At 46.9% G+C, this 21,197-nt stretch overlaps 5 protein-coding genes across 5 annotated transcripts; all 5 read left to right on the plus strand.

The window, feature by feature from the left end:
* Positions 1-2,484: 2,484 nt before the first annotated feature.
* On the plus strand, positions 2,485-6,177 carry N7495_005924 (uncharacterized protein; the record flags this gene model as incomplete). The annotated part of the gene is made up of 1 exon (XM_057208575.1): positions 2,485-6,177. The coding sequence occupies one exon, from the start codon at positions 2,485-2,487 to the stop codon at positions 6,175-6,177; it is 3,693 nt and encodes a 1,230-aa protein (XP_057062349.1).
* Positions 6,178-7,206: 1,029 nt separating this feature from the next.
* N7495_005925 (NPA1/URB1 family protein) lies at positions 7,207-10,791 on the plus strand (the record flags this gene model as incomplete). The annotated part of the gene is made up of 5 exons (XM_057208576.1): positions 7,207-7,357; positions 7,413-9,194; positions 9,245-10,038; positions 10,089-10,415; positions 10,471-10,791. 5 exons carry the CDS (start codon positions 7,207-7,209, stop codon positions 10,789-10,791), a joined length of 3,375 nt encoding a protein of 1,124 aa, XP_057062350.1.
* A 761-nt stretch (positions 10,792-11,552) lies between these two features.
* On the plus strand, positions 11,553-13,972 carry N7495_005926 (uncharacterized protein; the record flags this gene model as incomplete). The annotated part of the gene is made up of 3 exons (XM_057208577.1): positions 11,553-11,647; positions 11,705-11,832; positions 11,907-13,972. The coding sequence occupies 3 exons, from the start codon at positions 11,553-11,555 to the stop codon at positions 13,970-13,972; spliced, it is 2,289 nt and encodes a 762-aa protein (XP_057062351.1).
* A 1,399-nt stretch (positions 13,973-15,371) lies between these two features.
* N7495_005927 (glycoside hydrolase family 3 protein) lies at positions 15,372-18,021 on the plus strand (the record flags this gene model as incomplete). The annotated part of the gene is made up of 4 exons (XM_057208578.1): positions 15,372-15,471; positions 15,528-15,964; positions 16,064-16,174; positions 16,390-18,021. The coding sequence occupies 4 exons, from the start codon at positions 15,372-15,374 to the stop codon at positions 18,019-18,021; spliced, it is 2,280 nt and encodes a 759-aa protein (XP_057062352.1).
* Positions 18,022-19,676: 1,655 nt separating this feature from the next.
* Positions 19,677-21,052, plus strand: N7495_005928 (bestrophin family protein; the record flags this gene model as incomplete). The annotated part of the gene is made up of 4 exons (XM_057208579.1): positions 19,677-19,795; positions 19,850-19,991; positions 20,046-20,602; positions 20,659-21,052. 4 exons carry the CDS (start codon positions 19,677-19,679, stop codon positions 21,050-21,052), a joined length of 1,212 nt encoding a protein of 403 aa, XP_057062353.1.
* Positions 21,053-21,197: the final 145 nt, after the last annotated feature.

A 21,197-nucleotide genomic window follows, 5' to 3' on the forward strand; every position in this document is an offset into this window, starting at 1 on the left:
TGAACTTACGTCCTGCCGTTTAGGCTACCAGTTGAATTTCTCCAAGCCTTAAGTTGGAGTTCTCGCTCCACCTCTGGAGAAAGGATCAGTCATGGCAGGATCGCCTCAATTTTTCTGTGTCTTTTACATCTTTTCTTTTTCTGTTCTTCTTTTTTCTCTTTACCCTTTTCTTCTCCATTTCTTGTTAGATCGGTCAGGAGAAGCGCGGATACCCCTTCGCATGATTAACTTGCGTCCTACAGTTTAGACACTTTAGAAATTAATGATCATTGTTTTGGGAACACCCGTGTTAGTTCTAGTAACACGTCGTTTAAGTCCGTAGGCCTCGTCACCTATCACCTATCGCTCTATAGAACATTCGATCGCTGCTCGAGGGATGAATATCCAGCCAAGGGGCAGGGGCTCTTAGACTATACCCGCGGATTTGAACACCCTCTGAGACGCCTATTGCTGTGGCCAAAAACTGGGCTTCAGGCTTTACTAAACGACATCCTGATCTGAAACCCCCTCGATCGTGTCAATAATATTATTAGAGAGCTCTTAATGAAGATCCTAGGATCAATCTACCATGGTTTAAGCTCGTTGAAAGTATTATCGCAAAATATGGTATCCACTCTGATAACATCTTCAACTTTGATGAGTCTGGCTTCGCGATGAGAATAAATGGCTTTGAAAAAGTTATTACCTCTGCTGAATACTATGGTCGGAGAGTAGTTTTACAGCCAGGAAACCGTGAGTGGGTGACTCTGAGCGAGACTATAAGAGCAAATAGAGATGCTCTTCCTGTTACGGCATGAATGCAGGAATTTGTACGCTGTAAAGATCCGATTGATAAACAATAAGAATTAACTAAAAGAGGGAAAGGGGTCCTGGGACCGGATGCTCTTATGGCTCGTTCGGCTCCGCACTGATGCCAGGAGCACAGTCTCTCCAGAGACTGAGCATTTCATCGGGTATCAACCCGTTTCACTTCCACCTTATCTTATTTTTGAAGGTAATGTTTTTATGTCTCGATGGTTCGATGAGCTACCAGAGAAAGCTAATTAGAGCTTAAGTAAGAGCTTTAATGGCTAGACTAGCTTTCAGATCGGTCTAAATTAGCTTTAGAAGCATTTTGTTCCTAATATAAGAAGTAGAAGGTGTCAATTTTGTCTTTTTATACTTGATGGCCATAACTCTTATATATAGCCTATTTTCAATAATATATGTAAAACAAATGATATTATTGCTTTAAGTATGTTTATATATATATATATATATATATATATATGAATCTTACCTTTTGTAGCCTCTTAATATGGCCTGTTTTAGTCCTTTAAAGAGGGGATACAGAAAGGGTGTTGCGGAGCAGATGCGGCCCGGCGTCAATTTTATTGATAAAGATGATTTTCTTCCCCTTTTTAAAGTTGCCCGGGACACTATTTTTGAAGCTAATACTATAATTGGTAGCTTTAGAGCTGCTGGTTCAGTGCCTTTGAACCCATCAAAAGTCCTTGATACGCTTAATATTCAGCTGAAAAGTCTGCCTCCTCTAGATCCTGAACGTCCCATATCTTCTGGTAGCAGCGACGACGAGAACGCGATCTGTAGTCTTACAAAGCTTATAGGATCTAGGCCTCGCATCGATTCTGCACTATCATCTTCTTCTAGTTTTATCCCATTGCCTATTAAAAAGGATATACAGAGCTTTTATGATCGCACTACCCGGACAGTCCATCACCACATTTTTCTACATAATCGTTGTGGCTATCTGGAGAAGGCTAACAAAAAGTAAATTGAAAAAAGGAATGCCAGTAAAATTAGCAGGTGGCTATTGATGGCAGTTTACGGAGTTTGGAGAAGATACAGAATGGTGTTGAACAGGAATATACATCTAGAGTTGACCCTGTTGAAACTATGCCTATTATGTCTAATAAGGCGCCAGAAGGTGTGCTTGTTGTCGAGAACCAGTGCATACCATCGCTACATGCCCTGGTAAGGTTATTTAGTCTATTTTATTGCGTTTTTGTATCTAAAAGTGGAATTGAAATTGATGCGTTCATTTGAAATCTAGTTGGGGTAGCCGCGCGACGGGTAGACATCACTGATCTGTCACGTGATGACCATGAGCAGCTCCATGAGCAGCTCCGTGAGCCTGAGCCTGGACTGAAATTTACTCACTGAGCCTGAAATTGAGGGCCCTCATTAAAGCGGCGGCACCTGAAATAGGAAAGCCCCACCTAGCATAGAAAAAAACAGTACGTAAAGCTATCTACTTACTGTGTAGGTACTTTGCCCCAAACTACTGATAAGCACTATCAGTGCTTATCCTTATCGGCAGCCGTCTCGGCCGGATTGATTTTCCGCAGCTTCACTTTCATCGCGAGCTTAACTCTTCCAAGTGCGGTGTTTTGCGCGGACGCGGTGCTTCAAGTTTCCTCTCTCTATTAAATACGCGGCTGAAATTATCCCCTGCTCTGCCGCCGCCTTCATAAGTCGCCCATCATGGATGACCTGGAGTCGCTGGAGCTGTTCTCACTCGTTTCGCGGGTGACGAACGAGCTCCAGAACCACCTGGGTATCAACGACAAGACACTTGCAGAATTTGTGATCAATCAACATCTCAATTGCGGTGGCTCCTATCCTGAATTCAAGAAAATCCTAGAGGATATGGGTGCCGAGTTCCCCGAGAGCTTGATGGAAAGCATTGATCGCACTATCCTTACGATGCATCCGAAATACAAAGGCAAGAAGGCGGACAATGGTGACGCAGCCCCTGCAGAAGATTCATTGATGGACGAATTTGATGCGCTAGAGAAGAAGTCTCGTGTGTTCAAGGGTCTTGCTGTTCCGGATACCGAGAAGCGCTGGACGGAAAATGACTACTTGGATCGACCGGCCGATGAAAACGAGGCGCAAGGCGATGCGATGGACGACACATTTGCTATGCTGGAAGGGTTGGCTGGAAAATCACGAAGCGACAACCCAAAATCCTCCAGAGACGACCGCAGCCATAGGAAGCGAAGTCGCAGCCCCGAATACAATGACCACAGCCGTGGACGACAGCATAGGGACAAATATCGTTCGAGATCTAGATCAAGAAGTGCACGACGCAGCAGAAATGATGAATATATTGATGAGTTCGGAAGATCGATTGGAAGACATGGTGATAAGGAGGATGGTCACCGCAGCGGCCACAGTGATCGCCGCCGAAATCGAGATCGTGAACGCGATGATGCTGATGAGTATTTCCGTCGACCACCGCCAGTTGAATTGGATGATGCACCTGTCCTATTCAAGATCTACGATGGCCAGGTCACCGGTGTTAAGGACTTCGGTGCTTTCGTGAATTTACAGGGCGTCAAAGGAAAGGTCGATGGTCTTGTTCATGTTTCGGCGATGCAAGAAGGTGCGAGAGTCAACCATCCATCGGATCTTGTGTCTCGTGGACAGTCTGTCAAAGTCAAGGTTCTTACAATTCAGGGTACCCGCATCGGGCTTTCCATGAAGGAAGTCGACCAAGTTACAGGCATGGATATTGTCCCTCAAAAACGACTTGCTTCTGGTGCAAACATGCAGCGTCTAGATGGAGGTCTAGATGGCGATCGATATGGTAACCTAAGCTCTGATGTGCCCGTGATCGAGGAATCCAATGGTCGACCAAGAAACCGTAAACGGATGACCTCACCCGAACGATGGGAGGTCAGACAGTTGATTGCATCTGGAGTGGCTTCTGCTGCGGACTACCCAGATCTAGAGGAGGAATATAATGCTACGATTACGGGCGAAGGAACCTTCGAAGAAGAAGAAGATGTCGACATTGAGGTCAAGGATGAAGAACCTCCATTTTTGGCAGGTCAGACAAAACAATCACTTGAACTTTCTCCTATTCGTGTTGTCAAGGCTCCCGATGGCTCGATGAATCGTGCAGCTATGTCTGGCAACAATCTTGCCAAGGAAAGACGTGAGCTGAAGCAGCAGGAGGCACAGGACAAGGCCGCTGAGCGCGCCGCCGATGTTAATATTGCGGCTCAGTGGCTTGATCCTATGACTGCGCCAGAAGATAGAAAATTTGCATCTGAGCTGCGTCAGCAACCCAAGACCGACGAAGCGGTTCCTGAATGGAAGAGAGTCACAATGGGCAAAAACCAGTCGCTTGGCAAGCGAACAGACATGTCCATGAAACAACAGCGCGAGAGTTTGCCAGTATTCAAATTCCGCAAACAGCTTCTTGATGCTGTAGCCGAGAATCAAGTGCTTATCGTAGTCGGTGATACTGGTTCAGGAAAAACTACTCAAATGACTCAATATTTGGCTGAAGCCGGGTATGGAAACGATGGTATCATTGGATGTACTCAACCTCGTCGTGTGGCTGCCATGTCTGTGGCTAAACGTGTGGCTGAGGAGGTGGGCGTGGAGTTGGGACAGGAAGTCGGCTACAACATTCGCTTTGACAATGTTTCTAGTCCTGCAACGAAGATCTTATATCAGACAGATGGTATGCTGCAACGTGAAATCTTGCTAGATCCTGATATCAAGAAATATTCCGTCATCATGTTGGATGAGGCCCATGAGCGAACAATTGCCACCGATATTTTGTTCGGTTTATTGAAGAAAACTGTCAAGCGGAGACCCGATCTGAGGTTGATTGTTACTTCAGCTACGCTGGATGCTGAGAAGTTCTCAGAATATTTCCATGGATGTCCCATTTTCTCTATTCCTGGACGAACATACCCAGTGGAGATTATGTATTCGAAGGAACCTGAGTCTGATTACCTCGATGCTGCCCTCATCACTGTCATGCAGATTCACTTGACAGAATCGGAGGGTGATATTCTTGTTTTTCTTACAGGTCAAGAGGAAATTGATACCGCGTGTGAAATTCTCTTTGAGCGGATGAAGGCACTGGGTCCCAGCGTGCCCGAGCTGGTTATCCTTCCTGTCTACTCAGCACTTCCTAGTGAGGTGCAAAGCCGAATCTTCGAGCCTGCACCGCCTGGTGGTCGGAAGGTTGTCATCGCTACCAACATTGCAGAGACTTCAATTACCATCGACAACATTTATTATGTCATCGATCCCGGCTTTGTCAAGCAAAATGCTTATGACCCCAAGCTAGGAATGGATTCTCTTGTTGTAACACCTGTTTCCCAGGCCCAAGCTAAGCAACGAGCTGGCCGTGCAGGCCGAACAGGTCCAGGTAAATGTTTCCGCTTATACACCGAGGCTGCATACGCATCTGAAATGCTACCGACTACCATTCCCGAGATTCAACGTCAGAATCTGTCACATACCATTCTAATGCTCAAGGCAATGGGTATAAATGATCTACTACACTTCGATTTCATGGACCCACCACCAACAAATACCATGTTGACAGCTCTGGAAGAGTTGTATGCGTTGTCTGCTCTAGACGATGAAGGTCTTTTAACTCGTCTGGGGCGAAAGATGGCCGATTTCCCTATGGAACCTGCACTTGCCAAGGTGCTCATTGCATCAGTGGATATGGCCTGCAGTGAAGAGATTCTCACAATTGTGTCTATGCTGAGTATTCAATCGGTCTTTTACCGTCCCAAGGAAAAACAACAACAGGCCGATCAAAAGAAGTCCAAATTCCACGATCCGCATGGCGATCATTTGACTCTATTGAATGTCTACAATGGTTGGAAGAAGTCCAACTTTAACAATGCCTGGTGCTTTGAAAATTTCATCCAAGCACGACAGATCCGTCGCGCTCAAGATGTTCGCAAGCAGCTCCTTGGTATCATGAATCGCTACAAGCACCGTCTGATTTCATGTGGTCGAGACACCACTAAAGTGCGACAAGCTCTTTGCACCGGCTTCTTCCGCCACGCAGCCCGCAAAGACCAAGAGGGAGGATATAAAACACTAGTTGAAGGTACCCCTGTGGCCCTTCATCCTAACTCAGCTCTATTTGGAAAACCTGCTGAACACGTCATTTATCATGATTTGGTTCTCACGACCAAGGAGTATATGCATTGTTGCACCACCATTGAGCCGAAGTGGCTTGTCGAAGCGGCCCCAACTTTCTTCAAGGTCGCACCCACTGATCGCCTATCCAAGCGCAAAAAGGCCGAACGCATCCAGCCTCTCCATAACAGATTTGCAGGTGAAGATGACTGGCGTCTTTCTGCTCAACGCCGTGGAGGAAGAGGAGGTGGTGGTGGAACCTGGGGTTGATTTTCAATGTCCTGCTCAACGATACCAGTGCTTTTGCACCTTTTTATTCGTAATTTTGAAGACTTACCGGCGAAAAGTGGTCGATGATCTTTCTCTTAGTTGGGACCTAGTACATATGCCATCTTTTGATCAATAAGAACTAATCTAAAGTTCAAGATAATTACAAGTTTCCAATAGTCCCCATACGTCCCATTACTAGCAAGGATTCCAAGACTATAGATGAACCTATATATGCCTCCACTCTCAACTACTTCAACTCGATTGCACTTGTGGACGCCCTTGAACGCCATATACTTATAACCATAAAACTTCAAACTTGAACGCATGATGTCGCCGAGGCTTTAGGCGGAGACCAAGACAGCGAGGTCATGGCGATGTCATCGCCGCATAGGGCTCTACGCAGCACCCTGTCAGCCTTTAAAAGTGAAACTTTTCCCACTACCACTCTCTTCCACTTCATACATCCATATGCAAGGGCTTTAATACACCGGTGAGGAGAAATCTGAGGTTATTATTGCTGACCGAAAGCTATCAGTTATACCTACCTAGCTGCCTTCGTGAGCGGCCACGTAATTTTTCATACACCAAATCGTGATTTATCATATCACTCTTGACTTTTGTCTATTTTTTCATTGCTTGATAGCCCTTGTTGGCTGTGGGTAGAGAAGAGAGGTTATGAAGTGCCCATGTGTGATGCTTTGGAAATTATCACGAGCTCGTGGGTCGCCTAGCGTATGCACACGCAGTGTATCAGTTTATGAGCCATTAAGTATCTGGAACCTACCTTGCATCTCAATTCAGAAAGCCTGAGAGGTACATACCTAGGTAGCCTGTAATGCTGGACTATTCAATACTTCAGTAATCCCGATGGAGATAGTGGGGCTATGTTGACCAATAATAGAGGTTTTCACATGTAGAGTTTGAAGGTTTTGATGGAGCCCGATAAACCAATCAGCGTGTGCAAAATTTTGATGGCATCGAAACCTCACATCCAAGTTATCGAAAAAACATACACTTCACTATCCTAACATGGCCCAAGTCACAGAGCACCCTTTTCGGACAAAGAGAAGAAAGCTTGATGAGAGTGCTACTGGAGCAAATGATGTTTTCAATATTACGGCCCCTGGCCAGCTACGCGAGCTGCTGGCTTCCCAGCAAAATGCCGGGATTGCTAATAGAGGTAACTTCTGAAAGCAATCCGAACTCGAAACCTGAATCTAATGATTGATTGTCAGGTATTCTTCAATTCAAGGCATTCTTGATGTCTATTGAAAATGGGAGGGAGACCGAAAAGGCCCAGAGGCTAGAAATATTGAAATCCTATTGTGACAAGCAGTACACTCCTGCAAAAGAGAAAGAAGAGCAGTCAATTTGCTTTCCAGATATCATCTCGACATGGAATCTTGGTGAAACGAGTAACCATGACCACCTACTTACTAATGTTCCGTCGGTGCTTGCGATATTTCTAAAGACGATCTCCAGTGAACTCGAATTCAGGGAGTTCGGGCTCGCATTGTGCAAGTTCTTACTGCAGAAGGACCAGTTGAAGCTTGTTAACCGTGGTCTGACCTCTATGAAGACTAAAGAGCATCTCATCTCACCATGTCTGCGTCTGCTTACGGAAATTGTAACCTTTGATGGTGGTGCCGTGGCGGGCCAACTCTACAACCGTCGCCACATCACCTTTAAGCGTCTCGAGCTGTTCTTGCTACATATCAAGGAACAAGATGATATGGAGAATGCACCAAAGAAGTCTACTCTTAGACGCAATGCCGTGCGATATGCTCTGGCCAACTTGAGAGTACAGCATACAGCAGACAAGAGCGACATGCTAGAGCAGTTCAATCTTACCAGAGCTTTACTTGATTATCCCCGCCAGGACTCGCCAGATTTGGTTATAGACATACTCAAGGCAATCGACAGGGATATCGTGCAAGATCCCTTGCTGCCACGAAAGTCGAAGAGCAAGTTTTTCAATCGTTGGAACTTGGAGAGGCTATTGACGCTTTATGCATACAACCGGAAATCAGATGATCCTAACTTTGCGAAAATCTCCATTCCAAACGAGATGCACACACTTTTGATGAAGATCTGCAAGGACTCTAGCCTTGGTCTTGTTCTATCCGAAACAGGATGGTACCCAGTCTCGACTGACCCAGAGAATCTGCGTGTCGATGATGATAACTCGATTGAGCTGGGACTCGACTCTCCTATTTATGTAGACAAATTCCGCGATTCAGTTCCAGTTCGCAATAACACGCTGTCACACATCGTCCAATCCCTTCGTATCGATTCGGACACCCTACAGATTGAGTTGTTGATGACTATTTTCAAAGCGGCACCCGAACTTATTGCCGATTTCTTCACTAAGAAAGCTATGTTCACTGCTGATCCCAAGCTGACTCCCACATGGATGACGGAATCAGCTTTCCTATTTTCTACTGTGCAGCTTCCTGTTCCGACCAACTTCGGTTGGAAAGATAAATTGCCTCTTCTGCCGCCGCCAGTTTCGATCGTTGTCGAAAACATTCTTCCTCGTCCTCTCAGTCAGAAGACGATGACTCGTTGCTTGCACCTGAATTCTGATGTGATAAACCTGTTCGCTGTCCGAATTTTGACCCAAGCATTCATGAAATTGCGAGGTGTCCTGAAGATATTCCGCGCTGATCATGGAAGGAGCCAGCTGTTTTGGAATCAGGCCTCTGCAAAGCTTCTTTCCGAGTTCGCTCTCAGATGCCCATCTATCAAAGATATCATTCTACTTTTCAAGCGGACAGCCAAAGAGGATCTGCAACAACAGGAGGCCGTTGTAGAGCTCCTGAGCTGCTATTACCAAGTGATGCCTGATATTGCACTGGAGGACAACTTCGATGTCTCCTTAGTTTTGGTGGATGTTTTGAAAAGGTTGGAAGAACCTAATATTGCTGCTGACGACTCGGAGCTACTATTCAGTCAATTGCAAAGCGCACTTCAGATTGCGCAACAGTCGACATCGATGCGCTGGTGGCAGAAACCAGGTATGTGGAACTGTGTCGTTTTTCTCCCCTTCAGGACTAATATATTACAGCTTCGATGGAATACTCTCCTTTCACATCAATTCTTAAAGTTCTGGTGGAATCCTCGGATCCAACCTCCTCCCGTCGCTTTTCTATTCTTCTGAGGACTATTCTCGGCGAAAACTCCATCCTTCGAAATTCCCCATTATCCTTTAATGCCCTGATCTCTAGTCTGGGAGATTCCGAAGCGGACCTGCACACGCAACTGGTCTTTATTGATAATTGCGTGTGCCGAGTTGCCAAAAAGCCAGTCCATTACCTGGACCTTGTTGGTGCTCTTTCAGAGGACAAAGATGTGGCCTTGAGCCCTCTTGTAGCAACTGTTGTTGAGCAATGGCCATTTGTTGTCAAGGCAGGCAATGAAGCCAACGAAAAGGCAGTCGCAGTATGGATTGCGAAGTTCTTTGGACATTTGAAACATGGTGGAGAATGTGCAGAGGCTTTGAAGACTGCTCGGGACGCCCTGATGGAGGCTACTGAGACCAAGAAGAACCGTTCAATCTTCAAAAAGTGCATTAAAGACACAGATGATGGAAACAATGATGACAAGATGGACATCGACTCAGATCCAGCCCAACTAATTACATCCCACGAAGCCGAAACTGTCGATCTTGATGAGATATTTGGTTCCTTCCCGATAGAGGGCAAAACACATAACGCGTTGCACAAATGGGAGCGACAAGACCTGGATGCAGCGGTCGATCAAGGCCACATTTCTGAATTAATGCTGTGTCTGTGCTCCGAGCATGAGGAAGTGCGGCGACAGGCATTTTCTAGCCTTGTGCGTTTTATGGCGAAGTTGAAGGTGAGATATCATCCCTCTTTGAAGTGTCAAACTTCAACTAATAAACCCAGGAATCTAATTACGCCGATTGGCGTTCGGTGTACATCGTTACTGGAGAGCTGCTTGAGACCGTTAATAGTATTGGTCTTGATAAGCCCATTCCATGGATCGTCGGCGAGTGCGCCTCTAACTGCCTGTCTGTTCTCATAAACCCAATGCATAAGGCGTACGGCAAGGTCAACGAGTTCCTTCAAAAAGCACCAATCTGGGAATTGAAGAAGATTCCATCTTACTGGATCGATCGAATTCTCCAGAATGAACCTGAGCTTGATGACGGATACTCTGATGAGATAGATTGGATGCTTGGACTATTTGTTAAGGGTCTTCGAAGCCAAGCTGTAAGTTCTTTCCATCTCTACCCAAATTGAACAGTTCTAACTGATCAATCTCCAGGACCTGGAGGTTTACCGACGTGCACATGTTTTCGAGCGCATTCTAGCTCTTTACCAGTCGCCAACTCTTACTGTTGCGGCTCGACGAAACATCCTACACATTGTTTACCGAGCCGCGCAGGTGGGCGGCAGTACAACACTCATCACGCGTGCAGCGATCATCAGCTGGATCCAATCTCAGCTTCCCGAAGCTGATGAGAAAGAAGCTTCAATGCTTGTTGCTCTTGCTAAGAAGTTGTATGAAACATCCGATCGAAAGCGTATTGCTGCATGGGGTGCCGGCACTCTTGAGAAGGCTCTGGAGTACATTTCACAACAATAGATTTCTATCATATTTCAGTTTAAATCTCAGTGCATAGTAAACAGGCGTTGACTTGAAATCCTGCACTTATCACAATGAATGTCAAAAAGTTTAAAGCCACCAAGATCTAGAAAAACAAACTGAGTTGTATTAACTAGTCTCGTTTAGTACTGCCGAGGCTCGTGACCCGTGTATAGTATAGAGTAAGCTCTAGCTAGTTATAGTCAACTTCAGTTTACAGCCTTCTAGTTAAAAATTGTTCTACTGCTATTTTAATGGCTCAATTCAAGTCAATTTTTCTGAATAGTGTAGCTTCTTTTCAAATGAATCAAAAGGGCAATGGGATTACCACACTTCCTGCTTGTACAGCATTTCTGAACTAGTTGAAATTTCAATTCACTTAATAATGAACATGTTTTGAAAATTGAAATCAGATAAACAATAAACATTGGCTACCTGATTTCAGTCTTTCATATAACAGTGTAATAACTGTATAGTAGTCTTATTAAACTCGAAAGGTCTTTGTCTAAATTCTGCCTCGACTTTTATAAGTGAATATTGAGATTCTCACCGACTCCGCCTTTACTTGCCACAAAGTGGCTTCTCCTCACTCAACTCACTTTTCCCCCACACGAACTCCTTTTTACGAACCTCTCCCTTCTCTACCTTCCACACCTATCTCTATCCTTTCCATCTCCTTCCCTCAAACCTATTTTATCCTAGCCAATGAGACAATCGTCCATCTAAATCCCCATTGCACCCTACTTTACCTCTCCGCCGTCATGGCGAAACGGTACACCATAGATGAGCTGATTTGGCTGCGCGCATCACCTCTTGTCGCAAAACCAGTCGGCCTTCCACCCAACGAAGATTGGATGTATGTCCCCGAGCGAGCCCGCAAACAAAGACGCGATTCCAGACTGAGCAATACCAGGCCCCAACCCGATCCAACTCCACAACGGAAACAACAATCTTCTCGCGACCCTAACTCTCCTGAACTTACTACTAACAGACGACCAAGCTTTTTTGAAGCTCGTCACATCTCAAGAGGCTCCAATTCTGGTGAGCGTAGATCCACCAACTACTCTTGTCATTCCTTGTTTTAATTTATCACTGACACAATTGAATCAATCTAGAGGACATTGTTCTTGGTCCTCCCAAAATCGCCTTTGCGTCATCGCGAGTTGGTGGTAAAGGGTCTTTGGATTCATCAGATCGATCTGTACGACTAAGCGAGTCAGATGAGAAAACTGATCGATTCACCTCCAACTTCCGAGAACGACTCGCCAAGGACAAGGATACCCCAGATCGTGACTTCGATCGTCGTGACGGAAAAGCTGCCCTGAATACTCGTCGCGGAGATAAGGAGGACTGGAATGCTGGTCGACAGCGTCGCACGTTCGGGTCTGAAGATCAGGATCGCAAATCGAAGCGCAACGGGGAATTCGACCGATGGGAAGCTAGCCCCCGCGATGCCAACAATGAACGCACAACACGTGATAAGGATAGTCGTTTCTCCGCCAAGAAGGATGCTCCTCCTGGACGTGGCAAGTTGGAAGGAAGCTGGTTCCGTGACGAGAATTCACACTCGAACCTCAACTCCAATTCGCATTCCAACGAGTTCGCAGCCGATGCTGACGACGATAAACCGCCTGTGCGCAGCCGAGAATGGCGTCGCAATCAACATGATGCGGATCGTGACTGGGCCCGTGGACCCAAGGAGAAAGATCCCGAATGGATGGACAGCAACGGCAAGGATGATTCAAGCCGAGCACACCCGCAAGCACACACGCAGCACGACTTTGAGCGGTGGAAGCAGCGAATGAAGGCGAGTTCCGGTGCTCAAACCTCGAACGAGAACGTCGAAGAGCCCGCCGAACACTTTTCGACACAGGAATCTGAGATCCCTCCTGGTGTCAATCACGGCTTCATGGCCGATAACACGATGGACCGCTTCTTCGGAACGCTTGACCCCCGTCAGGCGGGGCAGGAAATCGATACTCCGGATTCTGCTGAGCGTAAGGATGGAGCTGGAAAACTTGCGAAGTCGTCTTCTCGCTTTGCTGGACTGTTCAGTCCTATGCCAGAGAGCCCTGCCAAGGGCCCCGAGCCCCAGCCAGTGTTTATGCCTATGCAGGTGCCAATGCCATCTTCTAACGGCATTACTAAACACAACGATGCTGACCAGGAAGGCTTCCAACGTATTCTTCAGATGCTGGGTGGAGGTGGAGGTGGCGGCGGCGGTAATGGTGGTAGTCGATCCAACAATGACACCCCCAACCACCCCGATTCAGCCTATCGGGAACGGCCACCAGCGCAGCAAGACCCTCGTTTCGTCGCCAGTGTGGGACCCCATCGTCAAGAGTACAACAACCAAGACACCCGTGAACGTGAACATTTACTCCGACTGATGCAGCAAGTCCGACTGGGTTCTGGTCCCTCTCAGCAGTCCCAGAACGGTGGATTGCCCCTTCCTCCTCCTGGCCTTATGCCAGAGATCATGACTCGCCCTCCCCCTGGGTTGACCGGCGGCCCGAAGAATTCAGGCTTCCCAGATGATCCGGCTATCGCCAACATACAAGGACCGGATAATGAGTATCTCCGCCGTCGAGCTCCCAATGGCCCACCCATGGGATACTTTGACGAATCTACCTTCCATCAGATGAACCCGGGTCAGGGCCCCATCACCCCCGGTGGCTCTCGTCAGCCCCAGGGCCCCCTCCTCCAGCGACCTCCCGGCCTTGAGCATATGCCACCACCGGGCTGGACTGGCCAGCCTCACCCACAGCAGGGCAATGGTCTTAACTCCATGGGACACCCACCTGGAATCCCACCTTCCAACCGTGGGGGCATGACCATGCCCAATTTCCCACCGGGAATGATGCCCCCCATGCAGGGCAATGGTCCCCAGATGAATGACCGACAGGGTTGGCGCGGCCCCCCTCCTGGCATGATGCCTCCTCACGGCTACATGGGTGGACACCCTCCGCCCGGGTTCCCTCCTATGCCCCCTAACCCGGAAGCTATGATGGGATTTGGCCCTGGCGGCCAAGGTCCCTTCGGGCCTGGTAACCCTGGTCAGCAAGGCCCTCAGGGACCTCAAGGGCCTCCATCCGCCCGTCAGCTGCTCGACATGTTTGGTCAGCCTAGCGGTGGGATGATGGGCCCAGGCCCGGGCCCCGCCCCAGGACCATTCCGTTAAACTTACCGGATATCTTGGTAGTCGCCGTGCTATTTGTGGGCGATTGATACCCGCCTCCAATATCTTTTATTCTGAGCACAATTTCGGAGGCGACTACAAGACTTTGTCAGTCTTACCCAATTTTACTACACGACAAAATGGCTATTTCTCGAGGATCACAGCACCAACCCTTACCCTTCTCCTGTATCCCTCATCTTTTTCATCTATTATCTGTCGTTTTTTTTCTATCTTGGTATGATTATGGCCCCCTTTTCCCTGCCTCTTATGACCTGTATTCTAAGCCTTTGCTTCTCATAGCTCTGGCTTGCCCCCTCCCGCTGCTTGTTTGATCCTCGAGAAAAGCTGTCTGCCATGTAACATTATTGCCGGGAGACAGAAAAATGGTTTGATTATCTTGTACTAGTTAGATCGCCCAATGGCTGTTGTTGGCTGATACTTGCTGGCTTCTCCGTCTTTGGTGGCTGAACTGACATATCTAACTGCTGCTTGATTTTCATCAACCTCTAATCACTAATCGTAGTTGTACACTAGTGTAGCTGTAGAAACACAAATCGCTTCTATTGACTTTCTTTTGAGACAGGAAGTCAGTTTTAACGCACCGTTCATTTTCAAAAGGTAGTAATCCTTAGTCAGCATCAGTACAATTGTGAATCAATGATTTTGGCACTGATTGGCAATACGAGGCTCTTATTTTGGATGTGGCCAAGCGGCACAAGACAAAGATGAGGAATGCTGAGATTGAACACAAGTTACCCACATCGTATTCGATGTGTTAGAACTGCGTTTCAAGCTTTCACGTGGACTAAAAATGAGCCGCCGGGACCACCCGCAACCTTGGAAGGCGCCTGGGAGTACTGCAGAGTTTGACTTTGTGGATCTACCATTAAACAAGCCACATGTTCCCCCTACACATCCTTCAATGGACCTCCATATCCGTACCTGAAGAAGGTGATGAATGACTATGGATACATCTAGATCTCTTCCTAAACAATTTTAGGCAGTGATCAACACAGAAGCTCCCTAGCTTAAAAATGCCACGCGTCGCGGCCCCAGGCATTAATTCAACATTATCTAAATAAATTATCATCTTCGAAGTCCGCGTAATAACTCCGCGTAAGCCCTGCTGGTCTTGGTAATACCAGTGGTCTAAACACGTGAAACCAGGGTTTCATCTTAGTTTGGTGATGATTAGAGCCTATGGCGTGTACGGCGTGTATTACCCAATTTATATCTTGTCCTGAGTGAATGGATCAGATATCCGGGAGATAATGATGAAGGAACTATGTGGCTATCCATTGATAGGCGTTTCTGAGTTTAGTTTAAATATGCTTGTTTGCGCCTATTCTCGTTTCTTTTTTTCATCGGGTTTCTTCCATTCATTCATTTACATCTCGGAGAGATGAAATATTTTTCGTTGGCCCTATTGTATGGGGTTGGCCTTCTAGGCCCTGTAGCTGCAGCATCCAACAGCACTAAGGGTCTTCTTTCCAATGGCAAGGGTAAGCTTGGTTCATCATTCTAGGTACATCACAAGACATACTAATGGTTTCTTCAGTGGACCTCGGCGACTGGAAAGAATCTTATGAAAAAGCTGTGAAATTTGTCGCAAAGCTAAACACTACTGAGAAACTGAAACTTATCACCGGTAGTGATGTCAAAACTACAGATGGTGCCTCATTCACTGCCTACCAGTTCATCGGAGGTGATATGGGCGTTCAGGATGATTACTATGTCAGCGCATTCGGTCAAGCTTCGGCACTGGCAATGACTTGGGATAGAGGTGCTATCTATACTCAGGCGAAAGCTGTTGCTACTGAGTTTTACAAGAAGGGTTATCAGGTTGCTGATGGGCCTACTTCTCATCCTATTGGACGCACTCCTTGGGATGGACGACTTGTTGAGACATATGGATCTGATCCTTACTTGAATGGAATTGCTACTGGCTTGAGCAACCAGGCGTACACGGACAGTGGTATTATCCCTGGTGTTAAGGTATGAAATTTATGATTTTATCATCCCATGTGTATCTTGAGGCTTACTTTTTCCAGCATTTCCTCTTGTATGAGCAAGAGACTAATCGCCAGGCTGGAGGAGGAGGAGCAGGAGGAGGAGGAGGAGGAGGAGGAGGAGGAGGAGGAGGAGGAGGAGGAGGAGGAGGAGGAGGCGGCGGAGGAGGCGGCGGCGGCGGTGGCGGCGGTGGTGGTAGTGGTGGTGGTGGTGGACCTTCATCGTCATCTTCCTCACCATCATCTTCAAGTGGTCGACCTTCCCTCCTTTCATCCGGGGCTGCATCCCTATCTTCGAGTGGTGCGCGTCCATCTGGATCCTCGGCCCCATCATCAAGCGGTGGTTCTTCATCATCTTCATCATCATCCTCCTCCTCAAGTGGACCTTATTCATCTAATGCGGATGACAAGACCATTCATGAGACATACCTTTGGTCCTTCTATGATGCCGTCCATTCAGGCGCTGGTAGTGTGATGTGCGCCATGACAAAGGTCAACAACACTTTAGCATGCGAGTCCTCGTCTCTGCTAATCGATCTCCTGAAAACCGAGCTCGGATTCCCAGGCTTCGTCTTCCCCGACGTGAATGGCCAGTCAGATGCTCTTGCCTCTGCAACCAATGGTCTTGACTATGGCTCTTCCAGCATCTGGTCCGACTCAGTGATTGAAGGCTACCTCGAAGAGCACAATCTGACTGAAGCACGCCTGAATGACATGGTTATCCGTAACCTTATGCCGTATTACCAGGTCAATCTCGACAACGGCGCTCAACCGTTCTTAGCAGAGTCAGGTGCGTACATCGATGTACGGGGTAATCACTCAAAGTTGATCCGCGAAAATGGTGCAAAGTCTTTAGTCCTTCTCAAGAACGAGAACAATACTTTGCCTCTAAGCAAGCCCCACAAGATGGCCATCTTTGGCTCCCATGCTCGCGCTGCGCTTGCTGGTCCAAATATCCAGTTCAGTGTAGTTGGTTCCGGTCCCACCTATGACGGTCACCTGGCCACAGGTTCTGGATCGGCTGAAGGCTCGCTGCCATACCTGATCACCCCCGAGAATGCATTGACTATCAAGGCCAGTCAAGATGGAACTATGATCCGCTGGGTTGCGAATGACACCTACACCGCGTCAGCCGGTTCCAACCTGGTGGTGCAGGGATCTGATAGTACATCTGTCACGCCTTCCATCAGCAACTATGCTGAGAACATGGACGTCTGCCTCGTTTTCATGAACGCCCTCGCTGGTGAAGGTGCTGACAGGACTGAACTGTACAACACCGACCAGGACGATCTCGTCAAGGAGGTTGCTGAAAACTGTGCCAAAACCATCGTTGTGATTAACACAGTTGGTGCCCGAATCCTCGATGCATGGATTGAGAACGAAAATGTTACTGCGGTCGTATATGGTAGTCTTCTCGGTCAGGAATCCGGCAACTCGATCGTCGATGTCCTCTACGGCGATGTCAACCCGAGCGGTCGACTGATCTACACAATTGCCAAAAATGAGTCTGATTATATTGATGTCTGCTCTTCCACATCGTGCAACTTCACTGAGGGCAACTACATTGACTACCGTTACTTTGACCGCTACAACATCACTCCCCGGTATGAATTCGGTTACGGTCTTTCATACACTAATTTCACCTACTCGAATATCAAGATTAACTCACCTTCGACCCTCTCCACATACCCTACTGGCAAGCTCGCCATTGGTGGCAATAAGGACCTTTGGGATATTGTCGGAAGTGTTCAGGCGACAGTTCATAATACTGGCTCTCTTGATGGTGCCGAGGTGCCTCAGCTCTACATCAAATATCCCAAGTCGGCTAAGCAACCCTTGCGACAGCTGCGCGGGTTTGAAAACGTGGATATCAAGGCTGGAAATACTACTGATGTGAAGTTCAAGCTGCGTCGCCGGGATATATCTTATTGGGATGTGAAGGCGCAGAAGTGGGCTGTTGCTCCTGGTAAGTATCATGCGTATGTTGGTGCTAGTTCTAGGGATCTTAGGCTTCACTCTACTTTTACGGTTGAGACTGAATGAGCAGCCCTGGATGTCTAGATGGCCACCAAATAGAAAGCTAGTTTCTTTTTGAGACATGCATAATGTAATATATGATGTATAAGAAATTAATCGATATATTCTATTCTTGAATTATTCCTGGGCAGGTATATGAGCTGGTGATACAATTCTAATAAGCACCCTAATAAATGAGGCACCAAGGCCGAAGTACATAGCTATCAACCAATCCTCGACTACCTAAGCTTATCGCCTAGCAACTCTGCTAGAGTCGCTTTTACCCGCTCTTTTAGACTCTGAATTCCGAGGTCTGATCTCAAACGTCGATCTCACTGTCCCATCACTTACATTGCGTGCTTGCTCAGATGATAGAGTGCTACAGATCCTATGCCTGTATGAACAAGATCATCCCTCAAATTGTTAAAATATGATGCATATAACTAAACGTTTATCTTACCTAGGCTTTTCATTTGATGCACTGATACCGCAGTATATTTCAATCTTCACCACTTGAGCATGTGCAAAAGGCGTAACCGAAGATGTCTCCATTCCCAAATATGACAGTTCCGGTACAGACGTCACATACCCTCAAACAGAACGCGCACTTATCTCTGGCTACGTTCAGTTGATGGCTGTTGGAGGGTGCACTAGTACTGGGTTGTTCGTCGGCACTGGACCCTATTTGCGAGATACAGGACCTCTATCGCTGCTTATAAGGTATTCATTCTAGAAACCTTGCTCATCCTACTAGTGAACCTGAGTGTTGGCGAGATTTCAGCTTATCTGATCGTTCGAATGTCAATATTTGAGCTGCTATGGCTATTTTTTGACTAGCCTTTGGCTTTGCCTTGTAAGTCTTCTCTATTGATGCCAAGATCGCTCTAACAACATGTACTAGGGGCTGGATGTAATTCTGCGGCTGTGTTATGCTGATTTATACCAAGCTCTCTGTTATTGCAACAGTCGTGCAATACTGAAACACAAGTGTTAACCCAGCAGTGTTGGTTGCTATGGCACTAGTCGTCTGCTCTATATTTTCAAGGTTAACTTTGTTGAAATTAAATACTATGGCAAGAGCGAGTTCATCATGGCTTCAACCAAAGCATTGCTACTCATGGGTCTCGTTCTTCTGACACTCATCACTACGGGTGGGAATTAGAAACGTGATTTACATGGCTTCCGGAAGTGGTCCCACGGTGTCATTTTCGAGTATTATGCCGATGGCATGACAGGGCACTTTTCGGGCTTCTTGTATTCTTTGTGGCCGTCCCGGTCTTGCTTCGACGACGGGACATAGTTATAGTATACAGATGTGATGATTTTGTATTCGTCAAACCTCCCCGGATATAAGTAGTTAATTCCGATATGTACCCAGAGCTGTTCGAATAGAAACAAGAAAACTATTGAAGGCCAGAGATATCACAATTATAAAGAAGTAGTAAATATTATTAATCTGGATAAATACAAGTAGAATGTGAATGCAATGGATCTCCGGGTCTGACGTGGTCGTCGTGCATAATCGAGTGATCAAAGCGTCCGTTGAGCACGCTTGACCCAATTCAGATTTTGAATTTCGGAGTTCAAAATAACACCTTTTCTCTTTCTGAAACCTTGGCTCGTTCCTTATCTTCCTTCAATTCTATTCTGATCACGTTGGAGATAGGAATCCTCTTTCTATCATGCGGTTGAACTTCAGCCAGCCGCCGACGCCGGCATTAAGTCGTCAAAACACGCAGAGAGCCCACCAACGCCGATCAACCCATCCGCATTTGTTATCAATGCGGAGAAAACCCAGAAGGTAGCAAATCCAGAACAAATTTCCAAAGAAATAGAGACCTGACATTCTAGATAGATGGCCACTCGTTTTCCGGTTCATCAAGGGGGCTATTCACGGGCAAATCTTGCTCCCCGTCTTCCTACATGCTCTCTTCACGGCCTTTGTCGTATACTTGGACACTTATGTCTTTGAAACAGTGGGACTACCCACGAGCATTGTACGCGCCATCAATTCTAACACTCCAATCATCCAGACACTAAACTAAAAACAGATCCCCTCCCTGTCCATTGTCGTGGGTCTAATCCTAGTTTTCAGGAACCAGACCTCCTACAATAGATTCTGGGATGGTCGCAACGGCATGAACACATTAACAACTTGCATTCGCAACCTCGTGCGCACAATCGTGACAAACAGCTACAATTCCACGCGCGGCCCTCCCACGCCGGCGGAGCGGGAGGACGTCGAGCGCACGATCCGCATTCTCATGGCCATTCCGTACGCAGTCAAGAACCACCTTCGGGCGGAGTGGGGTGCTGCTTGGGATATTGGCGGTATTCTCGGCCATGAGATTGATGAGTGTGGTACTTCTGCTTATAATCCTGACTATGCGGGTTTACTTCCAGAGGGATTGGAGGGTCATGAGCATCAGGGTATGGGTCTTCCATATCAGCTTACCTTTTTTGTTGATGGATTTATTAAGCGCGGTGAAGAGCGTGGCTGGTTTCCCGCTCCTGGTGCGAGTCAGTTGCAGGGCCAATTGAATACACTCACTGATGCTTATGGGCGTATGGAGACGATTAAGCTGACTCCTATGCCGGTGGCGCATCTGTAAGTCTTTTTTAGAAATGGGTTTGGTTTTTTTCATTAAACTGACTATATTGCAGCATTCATCAGAAACAAGTCCTCGCTCTATTTGGCTGTGTGCTGCCCTTTGCCATGGTAGATGAGATGGGCTGGTGGTCTATTCCAGTGGTTTGCTTGGTTACATTTACTCTCTATGGTATTGAAGGTATTGGCTCTCAACTTGAAGATCCATTTGGCTATGACAGAAATGACATCAAGATGGATGCGCTTGTTGGTGACTCCAAGGTTGAGATTGATGTCGTTTTGGACTCATGGCGCCGACAATGCAAACTGATTGACAGTGCGACTCATGTGCGCGAGGAAAATCAAGCCGATAGTCTTTGTCGTGATGAATCTGCTAATCATGGAGTTGGAAGAAGAAGCGACGGGAAGTATGAACAGCCGGATTTATTTTTAAAATCTGGTGGACTGTGATAGATGGATAGACTTATAGTTAGAACGAAGTTATCTAGTTGGCTTGATTATGACTTGTACGTGACTGAATGGAACTTGTTCATCAATTAGCCTGGAAGTTTTGAATTTCCCATTTATTGCCTATGTATGCTCAGGATGCAATTAT

This window comes from Penicillium taxi, assembly GCF_028828555.1.
Source record: "Penicillium taxi strain IBT 34144 chromosome Unknown utg000004l_segment0_segment0, whole genome shotgun sequence".
NCBI classification, from domain to species: domain Eukaryota; kingdom Fungi; phylum Ascomycota; class Eurotiomycetes; order Eurotiales; family Aspergillaceae; genus Penicillium; species Penicillium taxi.